Raw genomic sequence first — 18,555 nt, 5'->3', positions numbered from 1 at the left:
TTCAATTTCAGAAGAAACACCATTCTTGTCTATACATCAGTGTTTGTGAAATCATTTGAACACTTTATCACATTAGCCTTTACCAGAAGAGGAAACTGAGAAAATGATGGGAATTATTGAGTGCTAACAGTGGCAAACTTTCATCTCATGGTATCTTTGACTCCTTGGATTTAGGCTGGTCAACTCTGTGGACCATTGTAGAGAAAAAGACATTTTGTTAAAGATTTCTGCCTAAAATTTGAGGTGTAACTTGGGGTGCTATAATCTGGGACCTTTTAGAGAACTCCCTCCCCTCCCTTTACAACATGCAAATATAGTTTGATTTTTGTTCTTTTCAGTTTATAAACATTTCAGAAATATACTGTATAAGAAAGTGAGTTAACTGTCATTGTTTAGGCAGATGACAAATGTTTATTATAAAGATCTTTAAATGGTGTTTATTAAAGAGTAATTGAACAGTTTTTCCAAATTATAAAAACAGCTTTTTATGGATGTTGTGACTGGGTCTGGATCTAAACCCGAGTCACAGAGACTGCGGTGTTGTTCGCAGGCAGCCACTAATTGGGAGGGGCCCTAGATCAGGTGGCTGGAATGTTCTGGCTCTGAGTTACTCAACTGTACCCAGTGGATGATCTCTGTTCAGGGTTCTCTGCTGCTCTCAGGTAGACTGAAGTCCCAGGAAGGCCACCACCACTGACTTGTGGGAAAAGCTGTTTCAAAAGGGATGGGTCGGGGGAGAAGCTGCTCAGGGGCACGCAAGAGAGGAGTGGTCCCAAGGTTTTTTTGTTGTTTTTGTTTTTTTGGTACGCGGGCCTCTCACCGCCGCGGCCCCTGCCGCCGCGGAGCACAGGCTCCGGACGCGCAGGCCCAGCGGCCATGGCCCACGGGCCCAGCCCCTCCGCGACACACGGGATCCTCCCGGACCGGGGCACGAACCCGCGTCCCCCGCATCGGCAGCCGGACTCCCAACCACTGCGCCACCAGGGAAGCCCCCACGGTTTTTTAATAAAATTTGGAAGCGGTCTGGGGTGGAAGTCTTTGCCATTTCTCGTTTAAAATGACTGACCATCACCAGGCAAAATAAAAGACACTGCAATTTATAGTTTCATGGTACCCTATGGGAACTGACCGTAGTGGATTCCTCTTTATCTTCATGCTAAAGAAATTAGTTATTTACGGTGAAGACTTCTCCAGAAAGCGGTGGTTCTGGGTAAAAATCGTTTTACACGTCGGAAAACATGCTTCTGAGGCAATCTTCTGAATTACTGGAATAAAAGAAAATTCAAAAAGAGTCTCCGAACAAAACCTCATCATCTGAGCATTCTCTCCTCAACTGTTTGTAGCCAAAGCTTGGCTGGCACCGTTTTCAGGGATAAGCAGAAGTAAAAGTTTAATAAGTAACTGTCCAATCGAATGACTTATTTTTTAGCCTATTTCCACCCGGGGGCCGTAGAAATCCTCAAAAGCTGGGGCCCTGCTTTCCTGGCTACGGCGGCGACGCGCGGAGCGCAAGCCCCGGCCAGCGCATGTCCACCCCTCGGCCGGCCGCGCGCTGGGAGCGCGCGGGTGCCGGGCCTCCGCCCCTTGCATGTTACTCGGGCCCCGGCGCGGAGGGCGGAGCCGCGGGCCGGTGGCGCAGGTGGGGAGGGGCGGCCGGTGCGAGTCGGTGACACCCGATGGGGCGGGGAGGCGCGGCGGCCGCACCCCGCCCTGGGAAGAAACCGGCCAGGTGTGGCTTCGGCAGCGTCGGGTGCCAGCGGGGAGGAGACTCGAGCCCCAGCCGACCAACACCACCACCCCGCCACGGCCCTGCTCCTCTGCGTCCTCGCCGCCCTAAGAGCCGCAGCCCTCGCTCCCGCTTCCACTCCCGGCCCGTCGCTGTCCCCGACGCCCGACGCCCGCCCGCCGTGCCGCGCTCGCAGTGTCCAGAACGGCCGCGGTGGAGAGGCGCGTCCTCGCGATCCTTCTGCGCCCCCAGCCCAGTCCCCGGTTTGGGCCTCTTCTGGGAGCCCCTCGCTCTCTCCGAGCCGGCCCGCCCTCGCGTCCGCCTCGGCGCTGAGCGGCGCTCCGAGTGCCAGCCAACATGAGCTGCAACGGAGGCTCCAGCCCGCGGATCAACACGCTGGGCCACATGACCCGCGCCGAGTCCGGCCCCGACCTGCGCTACGACATGACCGGCGGCGGGGGCGGCAGCAGCGGTGGTGGGGGCACCAGCAGGATGTACTACTCCCGGCGCTGCACGGTCACCGACCAGAACTCGGATGGCTACTGGTGGGTACCGGGCCGACCCGGAGCGCGCGGTGTGCGTGGGCCGGTGGGCCGGGGTCTCTACACTCCCCTAGCACCCTGGGACCGGGACGGACCGTCGACCTCTGACCGACGAGGAAGCTCAGGTCCAGAAAGGGGACAGTCTCTTTGTCCGAGGTCATGCACGCATTTCCTGTTCGCGCTGGGGCAAGACCGAGTGTCCCGGCGCATCGCACAGACCGGGTGGGCATGTGCGCCAACCCGCAGAGGAGCGTCTCCTTCGCTGCCGGCGGGGACTCGGGCCCCCCTTCTCGCTTCCTGCGTGCCGGGGCCCAAGGCCAGCCAGCGAGGGTGCAGGCAGGGCGCGGCGGACGGCGGGGGTCCCGGCTGTATCCGGGACTGTCCCCAGCGAGGCCTCGCCTTTGTCCCGGGCCGCAGGTGGGAGGTCAGGCGGGCGTGGCTGCGACCACTAAACCCAACCTCTCGAACTGTAACCAAAAGTAAAACAGCGAGGGGAGCGGGGCCTCCGGCCTGTCGGGTGGCCAGGGTGGACGTGGCTCTCGGCTTTGGCTAGTGGCTCATCGCAAGCTCGTGGTCACCCCGAGACCACGTCCGCAGCGGCGCCTGGGCTGCCCGGCCACCCGGAGGCTTTTGTGCAGAGGCTGCGCGTCCCGGCAGCTCGGGGTCGCGGGTCGAGAAGGCCCCGCCTCGGCCTCGCCTGCTACCCAAACCAAGTTTCCCGGCGGGAGCGGCTGCCTGTCCCCCCAGCCCGGATCAGCCGCGCGGCAGCCCCCGCCAGCGAGCACACCTGTGGCCCCGCGCCTGCGCCCTTTGTTTCCCGGTTTTTAAAAAGCATCCGAGGAACAGCCTCAGTGTCTCGGTGGCAGAGCGCGGGCGCAGGGTCTTGCGCGCTGAGCGGGATAGCGCGGGCAGGGGCCCGTGGCGGGGAGGCTCCGCGTACCATCCCGGCCGGCCCGCGATGCTGGGGGCGCCCTGGGAAGAGGGCGGGGTCTGCCTCTCCGAATCATCCCGGAAACCCAGGTGGGGGAGAGGGCGGTCAATCGGGTGCGGGTGGAGAAAGATAATGAACGTACATTTACCCGGTCCCCGGAGCCGGACTCTCCCACGTGAGCCGTGAGAATTTTGCGGCTCTCACCCCCCTTTCCCGCCCCCTGCAAGTCCTTCCCTTGTAGGGCTTCGGGGGAAGAGGCCTGAGTTCCAGAACTTTGTCGACCTAGCCTTGTGGCCTTAGGCTGGGGAGGAGCAAACTGAATACACTCCAGGGGGTTTTTGTTTTGCCAGCAGTTTTGGGGGCCGGGACGGACTACTCGACTTGAAACCTGCTTTCTGCTTCGATTTATTCATTTCTTTATCTTCCCGGAGCACCTTGAAAATTTATTTTCTCTTTTTGAGTCTGCAAAGAATTGTCTCAATCTTGGAGCTCTTTCTTTAATGAACAAAATGCACCTGGGGGTTTCCAGGAAAAAATACGCCAAACCATTAGAGAGACTGGGGAGAAATTTTTGCTCGTTTACACTTTGGTTTTTAAGTTTGTTTGAAAAGTTGGCCAACCATTTAAATCTGAAACTTTACTTTTCCCTCCCAGTCTTGCAGTATTTGGAAAGCACATGCTTTTGAATCCACACATTTAAATCCAAGTCAGAATTTGCAAGGTTGCTTCTTTCCTGCATTTATGAACCAGGTGGTTTTTTGTTTTTTTTGTTCCTTTTTGTTTTTTTGAATATGCTTCTGTTATCTTAGCGTCCCTATGTTTTAAGTTGACAATAAACATGGCTGTTAATGGAATATTTCACTCCCTTGGCTTCTTGTAGAAGTAGATTTGTAATTAATATCTGGGTTAATGATCTGCATAAAGATACCCGGTTTATAAGGATGCTTCACCGAACGTTAAATTTGGGCGAGGCTTGATGTTTTCTCCTAGTATAGCATCATTTCTTGTGTTCGGTTTTTCCAACCTAAAGGCTGTTGATAAACCTGTCAAGTTTTAACATCTCCCCGGGAAGGGGAAAGAGACTCTAGCGAAAAGTGACCTAACTTGGAGGGAGGTTGTTTTTCTGCGCGTTGCTGTCGAGCTGCCAAGGGCCGCGGGGCGGCAGGCTGGGGGCTTGAGTCAGCATGTGGCCGGCGTTCTTTCTGGATCCAGGTACTGGAGTTTCCCCAGGCCTGTCCCGGCCTGCGCTTGTGCTACTTGCCCTTAGAAACGAAGCGTTGTCACAATACACAGTAGCCCGCAAACGCTGAGGTCTGCATTTTAAAATAAGGACGACTGACTGGAGAGAGTCGGGGTCCGCACCGCACCTGTTTTCCTAGGGTTTTTAGCGTCTTGTGCGGAAGGATTTGTTTGGCCCTGGCACGCACTTGGCAGAAGCAGGATGGCAGCTCTGACTCGACTGCCCTCTGCTAAGTGAATGATGAAGGATTTTAAAAGCACTTTTCTGACCGAAAGTTTTTCTAAATAGAGGTGTTTTGTTTTTAAAGCGACAAAACCAAAAAAAAAAAACCAGTATGAAAACGACTGGTTGCATCTAAACTCCCTTATTTCTAAAACTCCCACTTTATTGGCTGAATCGGATTGGTGATTTTTTTAATGATCAATGTGTGTACTTAGCCCTTCCCTAAATAAGCTAATTTGAGTGTGTACAGAGCCCAAATCTTATTTTTCCTTTGAAAGTGACTTTACAGCCTCTTGCCTTTGTCTGTCCTTTATTTAGTAACACTTGTCACTGTTTAGGACCGGATATTTCTCACTCTGATTATCCCTCGTTTCCCCACCTGTCTTTTGTGTCTTTGTTTTACCCTGCATGGGATCTGCAACGACTTTATTTACCTTCTTCCGCTGCTTTTCTTGATATTTTAAAGTTTGGTACATGTTTCATGCTTGATCATTTAAGATGTTTATTTTTGAAAAATTTAAACTTTGGATTTTTCTTGTATGAGATGCTATATTGTTTTCAATGATGGCAGAATTACACTGGCCTTATTCCTGTAGTTAAAAGAAATTACAAATCTGTAGTGAAATTTGGTGGCCAAGTGACAAAGTCCCCCAGTTAGATCTTCCGCCGATCAAAGTGTGGAATTTGTAGGAGGATTACAAACCAGATACAGTCACTAAGCTTCAGAAATATGTGCATAAAATGCTAAGGCTTACATTTCTCCAGAACTTGATTTCCAAAGCGAAGTATGTGTGATCACTATTTGATACCTATTTTAAAGTTTGCTTTAAACTACCTTTTAAAAGAAGCCTGTTTCTCAGCATGAAGTTAAACAGGCGCATTTACATTTAATTTTAGAGTGGAAGGGGGTCCTGAGGAGGACAGAAACCTCACTTTTCCACTTTAGAGACAAATTAAGACTTGCCCCAAATCCCGGAGTCCACCATGGCCGAGCTGGCATGAGAATCAGGGGCTCCTCCCTCTGCCCTCTGGCATCCTGTGCGTTTAGACCATGTACTTGTGTATGAGACTGGACAGCCCTGTACTTACAGGATGAAAGTACCTCAAGTCCATGTATTCATTCATTCATTCAGCCAATATTTCCTGAGCATCTGCTGTGTGTTAGATGTCGGGGAGATTCAAAGGTGAAAATACAAAGACTTCTGGAAGGGAGCAGATGCTCTTTAGAGGAAGATAAGTACATGAGTACTATAATACAAACGGATAATGCACAGGAGCGGTACCCATGACTCAGAGGCTTCTTAAGGGGACAAGGTAACATCTGTAGTGGCGGCATTAGTAAGATTTTATTATAAAGGAAGTGGTGTTGACTTGGACTTTGGAGAATTTCAGCTGGTAAAGAGAGTGGGCAGAGAGTGCACCTGGAGGAGAGAAGAGCATGAGAAAAGTGTGAGAAGTGGAAAAGCAGGTGCAACTTCAAGGCCTAGAGAGTGGTCTCCTTTTGGAGCATTCGCTTAAGTGGGGAAACAGTGAGACGGAAGGAGGAAGGACGGGCTGGGGCCAGAACCTGGGATATCTCGAATCCACGGTGGTGGGTTAGGGTTAGGCACAGGGGAACCGAGCCAGTGAAGGTCTCCTTTGAAGGAGCAGAGAGATAAGACCGACGCAGGAAGCCATAGGATTGTTGCTGTGGCCAGCAGTGTGTGAGAGGGGTTGCCTTAAGGAAGCAGTTATACCAGTGAAGGAGGGAGGTGAAAGTCTGGTCGAGGTTGGTGGCAGTGGGACAGGAGGTAGATGTGATGGAATGACAGCTTCAGCTCAGAACTGGATCAGAGAGGCAAGGGAGAGTGAGAAAACAGGCTTAGAGTTGGCTGTCTCAGAATGGTTATTCTAAATATTTTTCTGGGAAACGATGGCAAAGTAAGATTCAGTGTAGCTTAATATATGGCAGTAGTAACACTTACATAGTGACTAAGTTTGAGTAGGTTATATATTTTATACAAACATCGGATCAGTGGTTAATAATAGGTTACCATTGCCTGGCCAACACCCACCATGTGCCAAGTATATTGTTATCTCAAGCCTCGCGACAAACTTCCCATTTCACAGGTGGGAAACTGAGGTTAAAAGAGTTAGATGACTTGGCTTAGGTCAAGCAGCTAAGTTAGTAATTGAGCTGCATTTGAATCCAGTATACCACGATGGTGCAAGAAAAGACCTAACTTTAGTTATTAGAATTCACCTCTTCTTGTAAACTCTTCTATCCAATAGGAGTTTTTACTTTTTTTTTAAATTGTTGCATTCCTGGGAAATATTTCATAGCCATTGTGTTCTTGCATTCACACTTCTGTAGAGTTTCCATCTGCTGAGGAATGAAGGACAGTGGGATGCTGCGTTAAGCCTGCTGAATGTCAGGCACATCTACAGAGCAGCTTCCAGCAAGTAGTTAATCTTTTCTGTAAACATGGACGTAATTTCATTGTTGTCCGGGCGCCTGAAATGTCTTGGGAAAGACAAAAAAGTGCTGATGCCTCCACGCTGACATCTTCGGGTGGAGCTGAGGAGGGCTTGGGTGTGTCTCAGGGAGTGTTAACTCAGCCCTCCGCCAGCCAGTCTTTCCAGACTTTTCAAAGGTTCTGGAAGAAGCGCCTCAGTCCCCAGGCCTTGGTGCCTGGGGCCCTGCCGCCCCGCCCTTTGCTTTTTCTCCGGCTCCCTCTGGCCCTCCTGGGAAAATGGGCAGGGGTGGTTCTGATGTTGAAGCCACTGCCCCACGGACCCCAAGCCTCAGCATGCCATAAAATGCCAGGGCAGCCCCATCACGTGCACCTTACCACCAGCACCTTGGGCTGGGAGGGTCCAGGACCTTCAGAGACCTCAGGAATGTGAAGTCTACATTTCATGAAAACGAGGACACCAGAGTGAGAGGCTGCAGGCCTAGGTCTGAGTTTTTTGCCTGGAATTCAAATGTGTGACATGCAAACGTAATATCCCTTGCTTCGTAAGGTACCTGAAAAAAATTAAAAAGGACTTGGCCTCTTGGTGGATAACCAGATGCCTAAATCAGAATGAATGTAAGTTTTCACATAGGGAAGGAATTCAAAACAGAAATCCCTGTTTTGGCCTTGAATTTGTAAGGGTCAAATATTCATCCCCATTTAATAAAGGAAAGGAAAGCATCTTTTTCTGAATTTTCTAATCCCTTCAAAAAGATGTCTTTCACGCAGTTAAAATGTATCTCTGTCTTTGAATTGTCTCAAACTTTTTTTTAGGTCTCGTAGATAATTTTAGGAATTAAAAATCACCTGAGAAAGTCTCAAATGCCTCACACTTAATACCCAATCATCATTTCTTCTTCTTTCCTTTTTTTCACTTCTCACTCCACCTCCAGTGTGCTTGCAGGATATCCTTAAAATTGTGAACTGGGTGAACTGCAAAATCATGAACTGGGGCGAAAAACACAAAATGAAAAATAAAAGCAAAATCTAAGAATCATATCACAACAGCAGCTTCCCCTGTACGAACGATCTCGCAGCGAGGATTTAGTTTCTGCCGGGCTTTACAGACCTCACTGGCTGCTTCTCTCAACAGCAGGCCAGCCCCGAGAGGTGACTGTGTTCCTGCAGAAACCCTAGGCCCCGCGAGTCTACTAACTTGCTCCGAGTCACAGGCTGTCCGGCCAGAAGTGGCTGAGAACGGGGTGGACCCCAAACTCTTTATGAAGTTAATGATCTGTGATCAGGTTGCCCTCCCCGGCCCCCACCCAAGCCACCAAAAACTGTGAAAATAGCAAACATGGAAAGGCAGTGGAACTTTTATTAGAGTACCGCTTCCAAAGCTCCTGGGTGAGGACAAGATGAAGGTCCAGAGGAGGCCTTCTTCCTAAAATTGATAGAGAAAACCTTTTTTTTTTTTTTGGCGGTACGCGGGCCTCTCACTGCTGTGGCCTCTCCCGTTGCGGAGCACAGGCTCCGGACGCGCAGGCTCAGCGGCCACGGCTCACGGGCCCAGCCGCTCCGCGGCATGTGGGATCTTCCCGGACCGGGGCACGAACCGTGTCCCCTGCATCGGCAGGCGGACTCTCAACCACTGCGCCACCAGGGAAGCCCCCCCTTTTTTTCCCCACTCTTGGTGGGGAATTGGGGTGCAGTAGATGCGCTACCTGATTGAGCTTTGGAAATCAGGGTAATGAGTAGTAATATCTTCATATCAGTCTTCGATTTGCCTTTGTTTTTCTTCTACTTTCCTAAACCAAACAAACATACGTTAAGGACCTTCTGGGTGAGGAACTCTGTGCTGTTAGGTGCACGTAGGAGCCGAAAGTGACTAAGGTGTGAGACTTTGCTTTCCAGGTGTGGGCAGACAGGTGTGTAAATAATTCGTTCAGAAGGAGGCAGAGATGTGCCAGGAAAACTGTGGAGGCGGAAGCACTTGGTGTGTAACTTCTGATACGTGACATTTCCACTGATGTGTTTAGTGAGTCTTGGAGGTAGGGTATTGTCCTTAAATGAAGACGTAAATTTTTTTTTTTTACAAACTCCATGGATGTTTTTCTTTTTACTTAAGATCTTTTAAAGAAACTCAAAATAACATATGGAACATGTTTGAAACATTGTAAGGAGCTCAGCAGATAGGTTTTAGATCAATATGAATACAAATAAGTTTTAAGATCAGTATTAATGCATTACATAATTACCATCATTTCCATCAAGTCTTCATTGACTTTTTCCAAGGTCATTATTCCATGAATCCGAATACACGTGAGTCATAATTTCCGGCACACATCCAGGACCTTATGTTGATGGAATGAACCAAAAGAAGAGAGAGAGAGTGGGGGAGAGAGAGAGAGAAGGGGCAAAGGAAAGAGGAAGGAAGGAAAGAAGGAACCCAATGGGAGAGAAAGTATTGGGTTGGCCAAAAAGTTCTTTCTGGTTTTCCATAGACTCTTACGAACTTTTTGGCCGACCAGTGTATATACAAAAATAAATCCAGAGTTACGTGGCACCGGCCAAGTGTCTAATGAACAGAATAGATGATTGTAAAATGACTTTCATAAAGCAAGGAGAGTAACTATTAATAAATATCTTGTAATGCTTCAAGACTCTCTTCAAAGTATTTGTCTTGTATTTTTGTCTATAATATTCTTGGGAAAAGTGTGAAACTAGTGGCTTCACAGTTAATTTTGGGGTCTTACTTTTTTAAGAAAAGACTGTTATTTGGAGGTAGTAAAATAAAACATCGAAAGCTCTTTAATACTGTTCACACGTTCATGTGGCCCAGACCATGTTTTCCTTTTAGCCTCTGATGAAGGGATCTTTATGTAAACTGTTGGAACCCTTACTTGTTTAAACAAGTTTTAGAATGAATTTTCAAAAAAAGTGTAGGCAGGTTCTTTGTTGTACGAATAATTTGTCTTTGTAAGTTTGAAAATAAGAGATTTCAGAAAGGTTAAAGACTTTTAAGGACAAATGTTATATTTTCAAGGCCAGCTATTAATTTTAGTTTAGAAGTCAATATTTTTTGATTGATTTGACCCAAATGAACTTTCTTTTCTTTCTTTCTTTCTTTTTTTTTTTTTTTTTTTTTGGCATGACTTCTTTCATCTTCCATGACACGGAAATGGGACTTAAAAATTGAACTCTGACCTCGTTAGTTCAATTCCTAACATGGTTTAAAATCTCTGCACCCCTAATACCAATACGTACCAGTGTTGAAAATTTCTTTGAGGCTAGGGATTTTTAAAGTCCTTATATGCTTGTTAAATAAGTATTTATTTTAAAATGATTTCTTCCTCTATGATGGAATTTTGCATTTTCCCAAATTGCACTGTATGAAGAGGAAACTTCATTACCTTTACACAGAACATAGACTTTTAGATTATTTTCAGTAGGAGGAGTGAGTTTGGTGGTCTCATAAAATAAAGTTACAGATCAAAGGAGCTAAGGAAATCTTAGATAGCACCTAGCCCAAAAGATGAGAAAACTGAGATCTAGAATATTTCTGAGGTAAACGACAAAAGACCTAAAATTATGTGAAAAAATATGATTTTTGACTTAAAAAGTTCTGAATGACACACAAAATGCCTGTGTTCCCTGAAGCATGCTCTCCTGGCTCTCCTGCCGAAGGGTCCAGCCCTGCACAGCATCTGAGTGAGTGTCTAGTGAGTCGAAATCTTCTCCACGGACACTTCCTTCTTGATTTAAGTACAGTCATTTCTGTGTGGATCCTTCACTGGGTGGGGACAAGCAAGCTGAAATGTGAAGGTGGATTCTCTTTTCTCATCCTCAGGGGTCTGAGTTGTCCTTCCACCTGCTCGATTTGATGGTCTGTTTTCCAAGGATGTTCCGACTGAAGTGAGATGCTTACAGATGACAAACGGGACATGTAGATCTTACTTTAAGGACCAGACACAGTCTTGAAAAGTTGTGCCTAAGGAAATTTGGTTAATTAGATCATACTTTCCTACCGACAAATCACAATACCAAAGATTCTTCATTACATTGTTCTAACACTTTCGCTTTTCTTTCTTTTTACTTTTAGAAAGATTAGATTTTTGTGCAGACGGTTGTTAATCTATTCCTAAAATGCCAAGGCAAACACATAGGGTTTTAGTGGCTATCAAGGGTATGTATGGTGAACATAGGCAGGCCTGTTGGTGAAGCATGAATAATTCTTTTCAGTATCATTAACAGCATATGAAGTTACCGTTTTGGTGTTTTTTTGTTTTTGTTTTTTTTTACCTTTTTGTTTTTTAAGTGCAAGTCCACCAATATTTTAAGCCAGCGTTTAATTGCCTCACCTCTTTTTCCTTAGTTCATTTCTAAGTGTCATGTAACTAACTACTCTAGTAGTTGGGTAAAAAGAGCTGAAGAGTTTCATATCTTGTTGGCAAATGAATTTAGTGTCATAAATTCATTTTTAAAAGACTTGTATATACACTTTGGAACTTTCATTCACAAATGAGTTTGGACTCTCTGCTTCTTTTTTATTTTTTGTACATTTTTATCCTGGAATAATTTTAGGATTATAGAAAAGCTGCAGAGATAGAGGGAGTTCTCCTACACCTCACCCAGTTTCCCCATCTCCCTCTGTCTTAGCACTCACTGTGTTAGTTTTTACAGTAGCACACGTTATTAAATCATTTCAGAAACTCTTGACTTTCCACTGTGCTAAGAGCGAGCCCTTTCCTTTGTATGCAAGGGACTGGCATTCTCTGTGGGAATCACCCTCTGAACCCAACTGCTGACCAGAATTACTAAATGTTTCAGAAGAAAGGGCCTCTCATGCCCCTTCATTAAAGAAAACAAATCTAATTACACAGGACCTCCCTAATTACTTACCCATCCTAGACTTCTCAGTGATGTTTCTGTATTTCTCCCTTTGTCTCTCTTTTTTCTTTTTTTCCGTTTGTCTCTTGAATTTCTTTCCTCCCTGTTATAATGGGTGCATTTTGGAAAGTGTTCTAAGTCAAGTGGAATTTTGCACAAGTTTTGACAACGGATGGAGTCCTGTTAACATCTCAGCAATCTGAGAAGTGTGCCAGGTTTCCTGTCTGATTCTGAGTGGCAGGCAGAGAAGGGCAGCATTCATGCGGGGGGGGGGGTTGTGTGTGCGGTGCCCTGGTGTTGATGGGTGGGCAGTGCCAGGGCCTGCCTGGAGGAGCTGCGGCCTCACCTGGCACTGGTTCCCAGGAGAGCTGGTTTCTCACCCACATACTTTCAGCCAGGGCTGGCTTGCAGGGAAGCCTGGCCGGCAGAGAGAGAAAGCGCCTGTCCGATGTGAAATGAGGCAGAATCAAGGGGCGGTGGGAGGAGTTTCCCACATTCTTGTGACTTTACCCTATCTCTGCTTAGTACAGCCTGTGCTTTTCAAACTTTTTTTTAAACAGTGAAATTCTTTCTTCATTATTTATTTATTTAAAAAATTTATTTATTGGGACTTCCCTGGTGGCACAGGGCTTAAGACTCTGAGCTCCCAATGTAGGGGGCCTGGGTTCGATCCCTGGTCAGGAAACTAGATCCGACAAGCATGCCGCAACTAAGACCTGGCGCAAATAAATAAATAAAATAAAAATTAGAAAAAAAATTTTATTTATTAATTTATTTATTTTTGGCTGCTTTGGGTCTTCGTTGCTGCACGTGGGCTTTCTCTGGTTGCGGAGCACGGGCTCTTTAGTTGCGGCTCGCAGGCTCTAGAGCACAGGCTCGGTAGTTGTGGTGCACGGGTTTAGTTGCTCCGCCGCATGTGGGATCTTCCTGGACCAGGGCTCGAAGGCCCCCAGGACCCGTGTCTCCTGCATTGGCAGGCGGATTCTTAACCACTGCGCCACCAGGGAAGTCCGGAAATTCTTTCTTTAAAACGCACACAGACACCCTTCCCGACACAGACACACATAAAAGAAAGTTCAGTACATTGAACAGGCGTCTGTTTTATCTGAAAGCTCAAGCCGGCCTGGCTGGTAGCTCAGAAGCCCTGGAGGAACTCAGCTTTCTTGTAGGACATTCATAAGACCTTTCCTGAACGTTAATAATTTAATGTGCTTTAAATCGCTCTTAAACTAAGCCGTAGCGGGCTGTGCTGTAGCATAATGTATCCTGGCAAATTAAAAAGTAAGACTTGTTTTATGATAGATTACTCTTTTTACTTGTATCTGGAGCAAACTGAATTTCTATAATCTCTTTCTTTAAAATGTAGAATATCTACAACATTCTTCTTAAATACCATGGTCGTTTTAAGGTTTCTGCTACCTGTCTTCCAGAATAGTGCCACATTTGATATACACGTGTGGGTGAGCGTCATTGTACAGGATAATATTCTGGGGTCATCCTGAAAGGAAAAGTGGCTTCTTTTTGCATTAAAGATATTTAAATTTCCCATCACTTTCTTTACCCCATCCTTCCTTTACCATTATCAGCTTTTTCTGGTTGCAGAAAATATTTTTGCAGAATAAGCTTTTCTTTCGTCTCCTGGTCAATGAAACCCTGCAGCTCTGGCCCTGATGCCACCTTTCCCAGGACTGGTGATGGCATTGATGTGGGATGAAGGGAGAGGGGTGACAGAGAAGATGCTGGAAATGTGTTTTCACAACTCAAAAGGATATTTCTGGATTAGATTTTATACCAGAAAAAAAAAAAAAAAAAAACTTGGTGTGAAGGTTAGTACAATTTGAAAAAGTTCTGTAGATTAGAAAATAGTATTCCATCATTTTTAAATGTCTTGCTTTTGGTAATTGTACTGTGGTTATATAATGGAATGGCTTTGTTCTTAGGAAATACATGCCGGAATATTTTGGGATAAAGAAGCGTGATTGTTCTCAAATGGCTCAGAAAAATGTATATATACTATACATAGATATACACACATACAGGGGGGAGGGGAACAAAGAGACATGGCCAATGTGAACAATTGGGCAGTCTGGGTGAAGGGCCTACTGAAGTGTTTTTGTCTTGTTTTTGCAGCTGTTTTGAAAGTTTAAAATGAGTTCAAAATTGAAAAAAAATTTTCATATTTTCTTTCTTTGTGTTTGCTCATCAGTCAAACCGGAACGATGTCCAGGCAGAACCAGAACACCATCCAGGAGCTTCTGCAGAACTGCTCGGATTGTTTGATGCGGGCCGAGCTGATCGTGCAGCCGGTAAGCTTTCTTTTTCTCCTAAAGTACTGTCCACACCTGGTTTTGTACCTGGTTTTGCTCCTGGTTAACTTAGACTCAGAGCCCTGACCTGTGCATTCTCTCCCCGCCCTCCTAGTGTTTAGAGATGCTTTTTCTCAAAACAGACGAGAGCGGGATGTCTATCTTCCTAACTTACTTGCAATGTTGGCTTAACAATGGGAACCAGTTTTCACATAGTTTTTTTCCCAACAAATATTTACACTACGGATTAACACCCTTTTGGAATTGCAACAACCTGTTGTCATTTCTCTGATTTTGTAATGCTTTCTTTTCCTAGAGGTGCAACCTGACATGTTTATGTCACTGGATTGTCATGGGTTGTGATGTACACCATCAATTGAATGTCTTTTTTCAGGAAAATTTACCATCTTGTGAGAACAATTCTACATGAGAAACATTACAAAATATGGATAAATAAGCAACTGAAAATTGAGGGGAAATGGTAACATTCGTGAAAGCTCACAGTATTTCTTGATGTTACAGAGATAACTTAGGATCTTATTGAAACAGGCTTAGAAGGCACGAGACGCATGATATTTTCCAAGTATCCGTCACCCAGCTCCCCACAAAGGTGGCCATCTCACTAAGTATCACCCATCATCAAAACCAGGAAATTGATTGGCTCAATACAATTAACTAGACAGCTTTCTTTTTAAGAACCAAAAAGTTATCTCCCACAAGTTGCAGGAAGAGCTCAGTTTGTGTGTAAAAAAGACCTCATCTGGGGGCTTCCCTGGTGGCGCAGAGGTGGAGGGTCTGCCTGCCGATGCAGGGGACGCGGGTTCGTGCCCCAATCCGGGAGGATCCCACATGCCGCAGAGCGGCTGGGCCCGTGAGCCATGGCCGCTGGGCCTGCGCTTCCAGGGCCTGCGCTTCCGGAGCCTGTGCTCCGCAGCGGGAGAGGCCACAGCGGTGAGAGGCCCGCGTACCAGAAAAAAAAAAAAAAGACCTCATCTGGTACAGTGTTCTTATCACAGTGAAATTACAGTTAGATGAGTGTCCTGTGAAAATAAGAAAGATAGGCATTTAACACTGAAGTAAGAGAAAGGTCAGCACTCTGTGAATATGCTTTTAAAGGGGTCTGAAAATTTAAAATGTAGGCTACAAATTTTGCTTCATGAATCTCCCTAATTTACCTCCCTATTTCAAATTAATAAGACAACTTTCAGTTAGAGGCTTTTTGCACTTCCGTGGAACGGGGCAGGGGACTTAAATATTTAAGTTTACAGCGGAAGCTTTTGCTTCTCGTAATACGCGTGAAGCTTTTCTCTCCAGTGTTATGTGTTTCCTTCATGTGGCTTCTTTCTTGTAGGAACTGAAGTACGGAGATGGGATACAGCTGGTGCAGAGCAGAGAACTGGACGAGTGCTTTGCCCAGGCCAACGACCAGATGGAGATTACCGACAGCTTGATTAGAGAGATGCGGCAGATGGGCCAGCCCTGTGATGTTTATCAGAAAAGGTATTGCCCACAGAGCGAGCGTGGTGCCCGCAGGCCTCGTGGAGTTGCTCTCAATCCCCTGACCCAGGTCTTCCCTGAAGAAAGCACAGATATTCCCCAGAAAGGGCTCCCTTGCCTGGTATTAGAGCTCAATGTGTCTCTAATACAAATTGACTAAACCCACTACCTTCATCTGTCGTGGAATCACAAAGCTGCCATGCGAAGAACGAAACAGACCTGCCCAAGAGGGCGTGCTTCTTTTGAAGAGTGAGTTTGCTCTGAGACGTTCACTGTGCTTCCACTTAGGGGGCAGCAAAGACCTTTGGCACAGCGATTGACTTTGAAGAGTCTAAAATTAAGTCCAGCTCAGTTTAATGCATACAGAAATGAGACTCACAGAGTTGAAAATGCCGTTTAAAGCAGAGGTGTGTAGTCTGATTTTGAGATCACACTACCCAGGGCGCATGGTCCTAGGAAATTCCCAGGGTGGAACTTGTGAGAAGGTACAGGATGCTGCCAGGTTGGGCGAAGGCAGTTACACTTGCTGTGATGCTTTAGGCTTGGAGCATCAGAATATTTAAGGCTTTGCATGTGATCAAGAAAAAAAAAAATCTATGAGTAAAACATTTGTGATCTCTGTACTGACACTGAGGGGGCCGTTTGGCCAGGACATGTTTCATGGGCTGTTTTCCGGCAGTGGTGTGATTGTTTTCCTTTCCTTTCAGACTGCTGCAGCTCCAGGAGCAAATGCGAGCCCTTTACAAAGCCATCAGTGTCCCTCGAGGCCGAAGGGCCAGCTCCAAGGGAGGTGGAGGGTACACCTGCCAGAGTGGCTCCGGGTGGGATGAAGTCACCAAGCGCCTCACCAGCGAATGTCTGGGGTGGATGCGGCAGCAGAGGGTAAGCGGCTTCCGGTGGGAGGAGGTTGGTTCTCAGAGATCCTGGCCAGGTGTGCAGACCTGGCGGGATGGAGGTCGGGACATCAGCTGGCAGCAACCACGTGCTGTTTTCGGCATTTCCTCATATTCTTTTACTTTGAAATAAGTGAAAATTCAGGGATTTTTTTCTTCCCCGTGTGGCTTAGGGAACCAGCCTCATTGCTTTATAGTCGTACTTTATCACGTAGGTAATATTTAACACGTATCACTGAACTAGATGGTGAAAATCTAGTTCTCACCGTTCACAGCTGGAAGATCTGTTATGGTAGTTCACGCGCCAAAAAACTTCATCGCTGAGCTCTTCAGGTGTTACTGAGAGGTGCTTAAGAGAAAAAAAGCGAACATTGTGGAGGTTCATTTAAAATATTAACAAATTGGACACGCAGTAAAACTGGACCTTCTGGTTTGGTCTCGTTGGTTGCCTAACCTTATTATATTTTTGAAGTGTCAGCTGTCTTGTGCAATCATGACATCACTTCTGTGGGAGAGAAGTGAAATACTAGCACCAGAGGTGCTGAGCCTTTCCCTAGCACTGGAGTTTCTACAAAGGATGTTTCGGTGCTAATTATTGGTTTGTTGTTTTATGTAGTAATTATGTGCCGTAATGAATGTAGATGGGAATTTTGTAATGAAAACGCGATCCTGATGAGCTGTCCTTCTCGTGAGGAGGCGGGCGTGTTAGAATGATCAGTTGGGCAGAGATGCGGTTGTCGTTGTTGGAGAGAGTGGTTTCATTACTTGTTGTTGGACCAATTTAGCAGTGGTTCTGAAGTTTCTCAGCCACTTAAAGATTTTCGTAGGTGTTCTTTGGCACGTGTGAAGGCTTATGCAGCTAAACATGCATGTGTGCATTCCTTCATTCAGTTAACCTTTTCTCCCACGTATTGTAAAGACTTTATAGCACTTACAAGAAGGTGGGGTTTGTAGAGGAGGAGAGTCAGTTGTAATCCCAGAAACCTAAATACAAACCTATTTGCATGTTTCCCAAGCCCCTTCTAATCTTTGAACACACATTTCTGGAACCTTTACTATGTTTTGGCACCATGCCAGAAAATGAGGTTCAAAGCTTATGTCCCATAGCCCTGAAAAGGCATATTATCGAAGAAAACAAGATACATACAGCCAAATGCTAACTTCTTCTGCATGAGCTGTGCTAAAACCCTGCTCAGATGGGAGTGGGGGAGGGCTGGCACTCCCGTCCCTGCGGAATGGAGCCAGGAGAGAAGGCTGGGCCAGGCTCACGGGGCTTGGACTGCATGGGGAGGGTCAGTGACCAGTGACAGACGTTAGGTGAAACAGCCTTTGAACCAGATTACTTATAAAATGGCAAATTCCCTCATTTCTTCTTAGTCACTCTGACAGTTCTAGAACATGACAGCTCATAATTTGTCATTTTCTGTATTCATGTTGGGTGTAGCTTTGTAAGAATCTTTTGTAGCTCAGCATTTTAAAATTTTGGAAAACGGCATTATCACGTGGACTCAGTTTTCTGTCATGGCGGGTGGTGGGGAGAGGGGGTGGGGTGCACCCCTCTTACAGATGCAACTGATGAGCCGCTGCTTTTCAGATCAGGTAGCCCCCCGGGTTTCAAAGGGATTAAAAGCAGTTTTATCACTTGCTGCTTGTTTGCTCTGGCGTTCCTCTTATCCCTTCTTCCCCTAAGCATAGCCTGCATTCTTCCTCTCACTCCCAGGGGACTGAGCTGTAGGGCCAGCTGATAAGGGAGAAGTGTCCCCAGAGGCACAGTCCGTATGCAGTCACACAGCTCCTGGGCCAGGGTTGTGTTTCCCTGATTTGTGTTTCTCCTGATGGATGGGGCAGATACTGTACACCTGGCTGGTAATGA

The 18,555-nt window shown here is 46.5% G+C and overlaps 1 protein-coding gene across 2 annotated transcripts in view; it reads left to right on the top strand.

Annotated features, from left to right (window-relative positions):
• Positions 1-1,822: 1,822 nt before the first annotated feature.
• Positions 1,823-18,555, top strand: part of DSP (desmoplakin) — a 40,865-nt gene continuing 24,132 nt past the window's right edge. The window contains exons 1-4 of one of the 2 annotated variants that reach the window (XM_060163731.1): positions 1,823-2,271; positions 14,193-14,292; positions 15,644-15,792; positions 16,497-16,671. In XM_060163731.1, coding sequence (XP_060019714.1) covers positions 2,084-2,271; positions 14,193-14,292; positions 15,644-15,792; positions 16,497-16,671 — 612 coding nt within the window. In that variant the 5' untranslated portion in view covers positions 1,823-2,083. The remainder of the gene's footprint in view (positions 2,272-14,192; positions 14,293-15,643; positions 15,793-16,496; positions 16,672-18,555) is intronic. The other variant, XM_060163732.1, reaches the window with a different exon arrangement.

Source organism: Lagenorhynchus albirostris, chromosome 10 (assembly GCF_949774975.1).
Source record: "Lagenorhynchus albirostris chromosome 10, mLagAlb1.1, whole genome shotgun sequence".
Lineage (NCBI taxonomy): Eukaryota > Metazoa > Chordata > Mammalia > Artiodactyla > Delphinidae > Lagenorhynchus > Lagenorhynchus albirostris.
Note: the sequence above shows the minus strand (reverse complement) of the source record. Positions and strands in the feature narration are given on the sequence as shown.